This window comes from Petromyzon marinus, chromosome 59 (genome assembly GCF_048934315.1).
Source record: "Petromyzon marinus isolate PM22_M1 ecotype Great Lakes invasive population chromosome 59, UKy_Petmar_22M1.pri1.0, whole genome shotgun sequence".
Lineage (NCBI taxonomy): Eukaryota > Metazoa > Chordata > Hyperoartia > Petromyzontiformes > Petromyzontidae > Petromyzon > Petromyzon marinus.
Window position 1 is genome coordinate 327,818 of NC_133725.1, and position 12,129 is coordinate 339,946.

The 12,129-nt window shown below is 54.2% G+C and overlaps 1 protein-coding gene across 2 annotated transcripts in view; it reads left to right on the forward strand.

Moving 5' to 3' along the window:
- The window catches only part of LOC142905817 (uncharacterized), a 112,579-nt gene that overhangs the window by 47,518 nt on the left and 52,932 nt on the right, over window positions 1-12,129 (forward strand). For both annotated transcript variants that reach the window (XM_076052957.1, XM_076052959.1), the window contains exon 2: window positions 10,191-10,338. In XM_076052957.1, the coding sequence (XP_075909072.1) occupies window positions 10,191-10,338 (148 nt within the window). The remainder of the gene's footprint in view (window positions 1-10,190; window positions 10,339-12,129) is intronic.

Sequence of the window (12,129 nt, forward strand, 5' to 3'; positions counted from 1 at the left end):
CACATTTAGAAACAAAGTTGAGATTATTTAGATTATTTAGATTATTGAGAATATTTAGATTATTTAGAATATTTAGATTATTTAGATTGTTTTACTGCTATGAGTGTCTAAATGATTGGCCACTCTGTTGAGCTATCATTTGTGGTGTCCAGGTCGCTTTTGACAAGTAAATGTAAACCTCTGTGGGATTTGCCTAATAGGATGGGGGATTGTTTAGTGTTGTATTTGTATGTGGTTTGTTTATATTTGTTGTACTTTGCACTACTGTCGTGTTTTGTAACTGTTTGTTGTTATAACATTCGTATCCCGTGCCCCCCACTAGATATCTGTGAGAAAAGAGCTTCATAGCTCATCGGATTTTTCCAGTATACATAAATATTCAGATTCGCGTTGATGGTTGCACCAGAAGTGCAGCGTCTTCGAGGATAACGAGGGAGGAGGGAGGAGGAGGAGGAATATGAAATCGGGGAGGTGGTGCGATGATGATGATGATGTTTGGCTCTCGAATGAGGAGGTGTTTATTATTCTGTACATCCGTGCAGTCGCAACTCTGTTCACACCGAAGCAATCTCGGCTGCGTCTCTGCTATCTCGTCGAGGAGCTAAAAACCCTCAACCACGCAAACTCCCGTGGTCATCCTCGCAGCAACATCAGCAGCATCATCAGCAGCATCAGCAGCAGCATCAGCAACATCAGCAGCAACATCAGCAGCAACATCAGCAACATCAACAGAGGCTTTTGGCTGCGAGCCATCGAACAAAGGTGGTGCTTACCGCATTGCGGCCGTCTGGAACGTTCTTCTTTTCAGTTTGAGGAAGCCACTGGGAGCTATGCGCTGTTAAATCATCGTCTAGGTTGACAGACTCATTTCTTTAGAACTGCTTTTTGTGTGTTCAGTTTGTTGTCCTTAAACCGCACCTCCGATTAGCGCGGTTGGCTACGTACGGTGCCAAAGACGGTTGATGTGTTGGCCATGCACTCACTTACTCGGCCGATCGCTCACCCACCCACTCACCACGCCGCAGGTCATCTGACTTCCATCTCCCGCTGCTTCTTCCCGTGCATGCGCTCCACTTTGGAAGTTTCTCCTCCCATCATCATCATCATCGTCTCTTCCCCCAAGCTCTTGCAACAACAATAATAACAATAACAACAATAACAACAATAACAACAATAATAACAACAATAACAACAATAACAACATTGCTCAATTCAAAAAGCGAGTTACACTCTCTTGACTATTGCGCACTTCAATTAGTGCCGTTTGTTGCTGTCCGCTTGGAATTCTGGGCCTTTGAGCCCGAGCTTCGCTCACGCAACAACAACCACGAGCCACAAGCTTCAGGGCTCTAGCTCAGACGGTCGAAGGTGAGGAGGGGCTGGGAGCACGAACATCAGTCTCCGTTTCCTGGGGAGACACCGTGCCCCAGGGATCGAACCCGGGCGTCACCTCCTCCGTCGTGTCTGGCCCGGTGTCTCCGACGTTAGCGTCACGTCCCAGAGCCCCTCGGGGTTCAACTCGGGGGCTTGGGGAGTTGCGGGTTCATTGTCTCTGACAAGGCCGTCCCATCGATAGCCCAGACTTGGTGGAGGCAGGGTTGGTGAGGGGTAGAGCGGTAGGGTGAGGGGTTGGTTGAGGTGTAGGGTGAGGAGGTGTGTGTGTGTGTGCTGGGGTGTGTGTGTGTGTGCTGGGGTGAGTGTGTGTGTGCTGGGGTGTGTGTGTGTGCTGGGGGAAAGGGCGGTCCTGCACAGATGCCATATTTTCTGTCCGTCTGCTACAGCAGAGGTGTAGGGAATTCCAACAAGACCTACATCTCTGCTTTATTGACCTGGTCAAGGCCTATGATACCATCAGTAGGCCTGGGCTCTGGGTCGTTCTTCGTGCTTTTGGAGTACCTGACCCTCTGCTCACGATCATTAAGGACCTTCATGATGGTGAGCGGGCCCGGGTAAAACTACGTGGCCGGGAGTCAGAGCCATTCCCTGTACACCTTGGGGTGCGACAGGGATGTCCTCTGGCTCCCACATTATTTAACATCTATTTTGACCACGTAGTTCGTGAAGCCTTCAATAGCTGTACCGGGGGAATCTCCATATGGTACAGATATAATGGGAGGCTAATCGATGCCCGGGTGCGGTCAAGGGATGGCTCCCTATTGCTCAACCACGTTATGTATGCTGATGATTTGGTAATAGCTGCTCAGTCAGAGGAGGAGTTGGAGACGCTGCTGCTGAGACTGGAGCGTGCCACTAAGAGGTGGGGCCTTACCATCAGCCCCACCAAAACTAAGCACCTGCCTGGGTATTTTGTACCATCGGACACTCCACCCCCACAACTCCCAATCGGTGATGGGGCAGTTGTGGAGAGAGTGGAGAGTTTCCCATACCTGGGCAGTGTGCTTATGACTGGCTCCAGTTTAACAGCAGAGGTCTCACTCCGAATCAGTCGAGCGGCAATATCTTTTCATCGGTTGCGTAACGCTGTGTGGAAGCTACCTGGTCTATCGCTCCGCACTAAGCTTCAGGTCTTCTCGGCCACGGTCATTCCCTCCCTTCTCTACGCTTGCGAAACGTGGACCCCCCTGGTGGAACATCTTCGCCGGTTAGAAACATTTAGGCTGGCCTGCCTACGATCCATCCTGGGTTTAACCAGACTGGATTGTGTGAGGAGCTCACAAATCCTTGAAAGATCTGGGCAGGGTCCCATCGGTGAGCTCCTCCGGCAGGCAAGGCTGCGATGGCTGGGTCATGTAGCCCGCATGCCCAGCCACCGCATGCCGAAACAGCTTTTGTTTGGCCGGATTGAGGGGGCTAAGCGGGCGCGGCACGGGCTAGAGAAGAGATGGAGTAATGTGGTACAGGAGGACGTGGAGCTGAGTGGACTTGCCGATGACTGGTACCAGCGGTGTCAAGATCGGCCTCTGTGGAGGAGGCTCGTGAAGGATGCTACTGGGCAGTTGGAGGCAGTCGCCCTCCAACAACAACGGAGGGCGGAGGAGCGACGCTCACAACAACGAGCGGAACGCCGGGTGGCTAAAGCACAGCAGGTTGGCACAGTAGGGGGCACAGGTGGTGCATCAGCCAGTCATCTCAGTCAGTCGACCCGTGGCACCTGGGTCTGCCCAGTGACCTCCTGCCAGCGGGCGTTCGACACTTCACGTGGCCTCACGGTGCACATAGCCTGGCACAAGCGTCGTGGTGACGTCACCGCCACTTAGTGGCGAATGGCGGTTGTTGTTGTTGTGTGTGCTGGGGTGTGTGTGCTGGGGTGAGTGTGTGTGCTGAGGTGTGTGTGTGCTGGGGTGTGTGTACTGGGGTGAGTGTGTGTGCTGGGGTGAGTGTGTGTGCTGGGGTGTGTGTGTGTGTGTGCGTGTGCTGGGGTGTGTGTGTGTGCTGGGGTGTGTGTGTGTGTGTGCGTGTGCTGGGGTGTGTGTGTGTGCTGGGGAGCGATAGTGTAGCGGTTCACACTACGCTGCGCTACGAAGCTGGCGACCGGGGTTCGATTCCCGCTCACAGCCAACATCAGTGACGATTATCTGAACCAGTCCTGGGCCTCCCCAAGGTCAGCTCAGCCTCAAACGAACATCGCCACTGGGGAGACAAAGGCGGCCGGGCGTGGTGCTGAGCCACAGTGCTCGCTAACTGCACTTGCCCCAGCAGTCTGTGAAGGCTACACAGGCGGGGGGGGAGGGTCTTTGCCTGTCTCTGGGCGGCGGGGGAATTCGTGAATTTCCACCGCATTCCTCCTCTGCCCTTGGACCTGGGCCATCATAGGTTCGACTCCCGGTTCGCCGTTTTGCTCGAGACGGGCGATGCGTGCAGGCAGGCGTGCGGCCGTTGTCTTGCTGTAGTTAGGTTTCGGGTTTACTTGTAGGTTTATAATTAGTTTATGATTGCCGCCCACCGCTGGGACTCGCGGAGAGTCCCAGCGGTGAGATGTTAACTTCCTCGCCTGGTACACAGGAGGTCGAGGGTTCGATCCCGACCCTGACGACGCCTGCTGCTGCTGTGTATTTGCAGTTTGTGTGTCTTTCTCTCATCATCATCATCACAGTGGCTATGAGATGTTAACTACCTCGCCTGGTACACAGGAGATCGAGAGTTCGATCCCGACCCTGACGACGCCTGCTGCTGCTGTGTATTTGCAGTTTGCGTGTCTCTCTCTCATCATCATCATCACAGTGGCTAGGAGATGTTAACTACCTCGCCTGGTACACAGGAGATCGAGGGTTCGATCCCGACCCTGACGACGCCTGCTGCTGCTGTGTATTTGCAGTTTGCGTGTCTCTCTCTCATCATCATCATAGTGGCTAGGAGATGTTAACTACCTCGCCTGGTACACAGGAGATCGAGGGTTCGACACCGACCCTGACGACGCCTGCTGCTGCTGTATATTTGCAGTTTGCGTGTCTCTCTCTCATCATCATCATAGTGGCTAGGATATGTTAACTACCTCGCCTGGTACACAGGAGGTCGAGGGTTCGACACCGACCCTGACGACGCCTGCTGCTGCTGCTGTATATTTGCAGTTTGCGTGTCTCTCTCTCATCATCATCATCACAGTGGCTAGGAGATGTTAACTCCCTCGCCTGGTACACAGGAGATCGAGGGTTCGACACCGACCCTGACGACGCCTGCTGCTGCTGCTGTGTATTTGCAGTTTGCGTGTCTCTCTCTCATCATCATCATCACCATCACAGTGGCTAGGAGATGTTAACTACCTCGCCTGGTACACAGGAGGTCGAGGGTTCGACACCGACCCTGACGACGCCTGCTGCTGCTGCTGTGTATTTGCAGTTTGCGTGTCTCTCTCTCCCCGTGGTCGCGTGGATTTTTTTCTCCGGGTCTTCCGGTTTTTCCCTCCACATTTAGAAACACTCCTTTGGACTATTTAGATTATTCTGGCTGCTATAAATGTCCAAATGATGGGTCACTTTGTTGAGCTATCATTTGTGGTTGCCAGGTCGCTTCTGATAAACAAGTTAATGCATTACATTAACACCACTCGCCCCGGCCACTTCTTTATAACCCTTGAGCTACACAGTATGCCGCAGCAGCAGGTCACGCTTTCCCACCTGATGATGGACGCTTGGTGTTGCGCCCGAAACGTCGTGATTTATTTTATTTTCAACCTACGTGACTTTACCGAAAGAACCAAAGAGTATGGATTCCTGCAGTCACGAAAGCTTCAAATTAAGATTAAGTTAATCTCTCAGTGGGCTTTGCCTGGTAGGATGGGGATGGTTTTGTGTTGTGTTTGTGTGTTGGGTGATTTGTTCACCTTGCGTGTACTTTGCACTGCTATCGTGTTTGTTGTAACTGTTTGTTGTTGTAACGTTCTTACCCCGTGCCCCGACTCTAAAAAAGAGCTTTATAGCTCATCGGATTTCTCCAATACGAATAAACATTCTTGATTCTAAGCCCCCCCCCGCTCCCTGCCCCCCTCCCCTGCCCCCCTCCCTCTCCCCTGCCCCCACCCTCTCCCCTGCCCCCTCCCTCTCCCCTGCCCCCCTCCCTCTCCCGTGCCCCCCTACCTCTCCCCTGCCCTCTCCCCTGCCCCCTCCCTCTCTCCTGCCCCGCTCCCCGATCGCTGCCTCCTCTGCACGGCTCTCTCGGTTCTCACGTCCACGCACCCCGCTGCCCGGGGCCACCTCCACGGCCACTCCATCGCAGTCCCTCATCCACCCCCTCCCTCCTCCTCCTCATCCCCCTCCTCCACCCCCTCCACCCCCTCCACCCCCCACCACCGCACACTCGAGGCGCTCGCTTCAACCACCACTCAGTCTTGTGTGAGTCTCGCTGTAAATCTACGCGTCCCGGTGTGAGTCTATGGATCTCTCTGGGAGTCTGTGGGTCTCTATGCGAGTCTATGGGTCTCTCTGAGAGTTTGAGTCTCTATATATGAGTCAATGAGTCTTTATTTCTCTATGTAAGGCTCCCTGCGAGTCTATGGGTCTATATGTGATTCTATGGGGTTCTATGCGAGTCTATGGTTATCGCTGCGAGTTTATGGGTCTCCCTGTGAGTCGCGGGTGACCGGGGCTGAGACCATCGACTCACTCCGACTTGAGATCCAAACTTAATCCACAGTAGGGAAAGTTGAGATCCAGATTCGAAGCAAGGTTCAATGTGGATGCCGACTCAGCGTCTGACCCCCCCCCCCGCCCCTCCCTCGTGCGTTGCCCCGGGCAGCGAGAGCGGCACGCGAGACGCTTTTCGCGAGAATGGAATCGGCGATCGGAATGTTGCATTTGTCCTGGAGGAATTCAATAAGCTACGAAGCTCCTTGTCGCACGTGTCCAGCAGAAAACACCTTGCACACTCCCTCCCCTCCCCTCCCCCACCCTCCCTGCCTGCCTCCCCCTCCACGGGATGAGGGGGGAGGCTGACGGCGAGGGTGAAGACGTCGCGACTCTGCACGAGGCCGGCTCCGCTCAAGTCGCAGCGCCGCGTCTCCCCCCTCCCACCTCCACCACCTCCTTCACCACCTCATCCTCCATGACCACCATCTCCTCCACCACCTCCACCACCTCCGGCACCACCTCCTCCACCACCTCCATTACCTCCTCCACCTCCTCCACCTCCACCACCTCCTCCTCCACCACCTCCTCCACCTCCTTCACCTCCTCCACCTCCTCCACCTCCATCTCCATCACCTCCTTTACCTCCACCACCTCCACCACCTCCTCCACCTCCTTTACCTCCACCACCTCCACCACCTCCTCCACCTCCTGCACATCCTCCACCACCTCCTCCACCTCCACCACCTCCTCCACCAACTCCTCCACCACCACGTCCACCTCCACCACCTCCTTTACCTCCTCCACCTCCTCCACCTCCTCCACCTCCTTTACCTCCACCACCACCTCCACCTCCTCCACCTCCACAACCTCCTCCACCTCCTCCTCAACCACCTCCTCCACCTCCACCACCTCCTTTACCTCCACCACCTCCTCCACGTCCACCACCCCCTCCACCTCCACCACCTCCTCCACCACCTCCTCCACCTCCACCTCCTCCTCCACCAACACCTCCTCCTCCACCACCACCTCCTTTACCTCCACCACTGCCCATAGACTCAACACTGCCCATAGACTAACACTACCCATAGACTCAACACTGCCCATAGACTCAACATTTCCCATAGACTAACACTGCCCATAGACTAACACTGCCCATAGACTAACACTGCCCATAGACTGGCATTGCCCATAGACTAACATTGCCCATAGACTGACATTGCCCATAAACTAACACTGCCCATAGACTGACATTGCCCATAAACTAACACTGCCCATAGACTGACATTGCCCATAAACTAACACTGCCCATAGACTCAACACTACCCATAGACTAACACTGCCCATAGACTAACACTGCCCATAGACTGACATTGCCCATAGACTAACATTGCCCATAGACTGACACTGCCCATAGACTAACACTGCCCATAGACTAACACTGCCCATAGACTCAACACTGCCCATAGACTCAACACTGCCCATAGACTCAACACTGCCCATCGACTCAACACTGCCCATAGACTCAACACTGCCCATAGACTCAACACTACCCATAGACTCAACACTGCCCATAGACTCAACACTACCCATAGACTCAACACTGACCCATAGACTCAACACCGCCCATAGACTCAACACCGCCCATAGACTCAACACTGCCCATAGACTCAACACTACCATAGACTAAACACTGCCCATAGACTCAACACTACCCATAGACTCAACACTGCCCATAGACTCAACACTGCCCATAGACTCAACACTACCATAGACTCAACACTGCCCATAGACTCAACACTACCCATAGACTCAACACTGCCCATAGACTCAACACTGCCCATAGACTCAACACTGCCCATAGACTCAACACTACCCATAGACTCAACACTGCCCATAGACTCAACACTGCCCATAGACTCAACACTGCCCATAGACTCAACACTACCATAGACTCAACACTGCCCATAGACTCAACACTACCATAGACTCAACACTGCCCATAGACTCAACACTGCCCATAGACTCAACACTACCATAGACTCAACACTGCACCATAGACTCAACACTGCCCATAGACTCAACACTACCCATAGACTCAACACTGCCCATAGACTCAACACTGCCCATAGACTCAACACTGCCCATAGACTCAACACTACCATAGACTCAACACTGCCCATAGACTCAACACTACCATAGACTCAACACTGCCCATAGACTCAACACTGCCCATAGACTCAACACTACCATAGACTCAACACTGCACCATAGACTCAACACTGCCCATAGACTCAACACTGCCCATAGACTCAACACTGCCCATAGACTCAACACTGCCCATAGACTCAACACTACCATAGACTCAACACTGCCCATAGACTCAACGCTGCCCATAGACTCAACACTACCATAGACTCAACACTACCCATAGACTCAACACTGCCCATAGACTCAACACTGAACGAGACCAGGCGAGATGTCGACAGACAGGCGGACTGCCTCGACAGCTTAAATTTAGTCCCCCCCCCGCCCCCCTGCCCCCCTGCCCCCCCAGCACCCCCACCCCTCGCCGAGCCCCCCCCCCCCCACCTTGGCCACCATCCACACTCCGCCTGCAAGGCCGATCATCGTGGGCGAGGAGGTCCCTGAACCCCCCTGGGGCAGCAGCAGCTCGCACGGCGGAGGGGTCGAGTCGATGTTGATCCGTGTCCACCCCGGTGACCTTCACTCACCTGGCGAGACGCCGTCGCTCACAGGATGCGGGGGAGGGGCGAGGGGATAGAAGGGGGGGTGAAGAGGGGGGGCGAGTACAGGGGGGGGGCGACCTCGATTTCAGTGCCGCTGGCAAAAGATTCCAGAGCATGTCTAGCTGGGGGTGAGCAGCTCCATCACGTGACCTTGTTGCCACCCGAGCTGTGAATGCTTTGAGACGCGTGGCGTTGTCTTTGTGCTGTTCGCCTTGTGGCGTTGTGCTCTGGTCTGCCACTGGTGGTGAGGCTAGGCCATGAAGAAGGCCGCTGGCTCTGGTGTAGCCAATCAAAGACAATTCATCATTTACTATCAGAGCCATGTTTGTTTGTTCACCACAAGTACCGTGTGTGGTGAATGCAGTCACTTGATTCCTTGCCTGTTTTATTGCAAAAAAATGTAAAAACTAATTATTATTACTTTTCAAAACATTTCACGCCGTGCTTTCTCCTCCTCTCGAGACGTGCGTGCGGAGTATTTTGCTACTGCCGCCATAAATGTTCCACGCGATGATGGCGATGATGTCGATCATGATGATGATGAGCCAGACTCATCGTCGATTCCCACGTTGAGCAATCATTTGTGGGCAGGTGGCTTCTGAAAAATATTCTACAGAGCTCAGTTGGCTTTTACACCTGGTAAGATAAAACTAATCGTTGAGTTTTGTTTGTAAGTCTTTATTCATTGATTTGTTTAAATTCCCTTTACTTCGCACTCCTAGCGTCTTTGTGTTTGTCGCTGTAACGCTCTGACCCCGTGACCCCTGGAAATCTGTGAAACATGAGCTTCAGAGCTCATCGAATTCTTCCGGCAGGATAAATATTCAGATTTTCTCACATTGGACAAATTCGACGGCCCGACTCCTGCCAACGACGTTCCCGGGGTCTTTAACGTTCACTGTGAGTGAAGCAGACGGCGCGTAGTCGTAGTGGTGGCATCATCATCACGGTTGACACACACACCGCAGTGATAACCAGGGCGGCCTGCCTGGTTCAAACCGCGAACCTCCTAAAAGTCATCGCTGAGCCGTGTCACCCGCCCCGAGTGCCGACTGATGGATCAGCGCTAGCAAAGACAAAGATCCCCCGTGTAGCCTGAACAGACTGTTGGGGCAAGTGCTGTTAGCGAGTAGCAGCACCGATGAAAGCCGGCACGGTGGCACACGAGTGGGGGGGGGGGGGGGCAGCACCACGCCCCTTTGTCTCCTTAGTGGCGATGTTTAGACACCGCACCAGGTACTCAGAGGCTGAGTCGACCTAGGGCAGACCCAGGACCGGTACAGATAATCGTAATTGGTGTTAACCCCTGCACCACCGCTCCCCCCACTCCCCCCACATACACACACCATCACATACACAGCCACCTAGACACTGACCACTGCTCACCGCTACCCCCTTCCCCTGTGACCTCCCCCGCTAGACGAGGTGGACGTGCTGGCCGGGCTGCGCCTGGGCGTGTCGTGGCTGCCCAACGTGACGAGGACGCGCGACGAGGTGGGCTGCCCGGCCTACCACGTGGGCCAGTGGGCCGTGCTCGCCCTGCCGCTCCGGAGGGCCTTCGGATACCGGTGAGGCACGCCGCACTGCAGAGTGACACATCACGTGACATAGTGACGCATCACACCACACAGTGACACATCACACCACATAGTGACACATCACACCACATAGTGACGTATCACACCACATAGTGACGCATCACACCACATAGTGACGCATCACACCACATAGTGACGCATCACATCACACAGTGACACGCCGTACCACAGAGTGACACATCACACCACAGAGTGACACATCACACCACACAGTGGCGCATCACACCACACCATGACACGTCACACCACATAGTGACGCATCACATCACACAGTGACACGTCACACCACACGGTGACACATCACACCACAGAGTGACACATCACACCACATAGTGACGCATCACACCACACAGTGGCGCATCACACCACAGAGTGACACATCACACCACATAGTGACGCATCACACCACACAGTGACACGTCACACCACACAGTGACACGCCACACCACAGAGTGACACATCAGACCACATAGTGACGCATCACACCACACAGTGGCGCATCACACCACACAGTGACACGTCACACCACATAGTGACGCATCACACCACGGAGAGAGGGAGGAGAGAGAGGGATGGAGAAAGGGAGAGAGATGGAGAAAGGGAGAGACAGGGACAGAGAGAGGGAGAGACAGGGAGGCTGAGGCAGAGTGAGAGATAGCTAGAGAGAAGGGGAGACAGGGACGTGTTCAGTCAGGGTCCTAGCAAGAAGGAGCATATGCAGCGGGCAGTGCAGGAGATGATGGAGTCTGACATCATATCACCATCTACAAGTCCGTGGGGGGCACCCGTTGTATTGGTTAAGAAATCGGATGAATCTTTGCGTTTTTGCGTAGACTTGAGGCGTCTGAACAAAGTTACCTTGGCGGATGCCCACCCGCTCCCGCGCACAGATGACTCATTGGATGCACTCGCTGGAGCAAACATTTTCTCCGCACTAGACCTTGTGGCGGGATTCTGGCAGCTACCACTAGATGCCGAATCCAGACCGAAAACGGCTTTCAGAACGCCTCAATGTCTCTTTCATTTCAACTGCTTGCCGATGGGTTTACAGACGGCTCCCGCCACTTTCCAGCGATTGAAGGAGCTGGCAGTGGGAGTCGTGACTCATCTGTCTCGATGATGCGATCGTGTTCGCTCGCACATTCGAGGAGGACTTAACCCAGTTGTGACAGGTGTTTTCGCAAATTCGTGACGCGAAGCTCAAGCTAAAACCCTTTAAGTGCCATCTGGTTCGCTCCTCCGTAAAATACTTTGGTCATATCATTAACGCGTCGGGGGTCGCTACAGATCCCGACACAACGGCGTGCGTCCGTGATTGGCCAACACCCACGTCCGTGCCTGAAGTCCGCAGATTCGTGGGGTTTGTATCCTATTACCGCCGTTTTGTCTAGAACTTTGCTACCATCGCTAAGCCCTCGCATGCGCTCACGGCGAAGGGACAGTCGTTTCGTTGGGGCCAGGCAGAGACCGACGCCTTCTTGACACTGCGCCAGCGGTTGACAGAAGTGCCGCCCCTAACATACCCAGATTTTTCGATTCCCTTCCTGTTGGACACAGATGCGAGCGACGTGGGCATCGGGCCCGTTCTCTCCCAGATTCAGGAGGGGAGAGAGGTTGTCATTGCCTACGGAAGTCGCGTCTTGTCGCAGGCCGAGCAGCGGTATTGCGTTACGCGCCGCGAGCTGCTTGCCGTCGTTCACTTTGTTCGGCAGTTTCGGCCCTTCCTGTACGGCCGCGACTTCACTGTTCGGACGGATCATG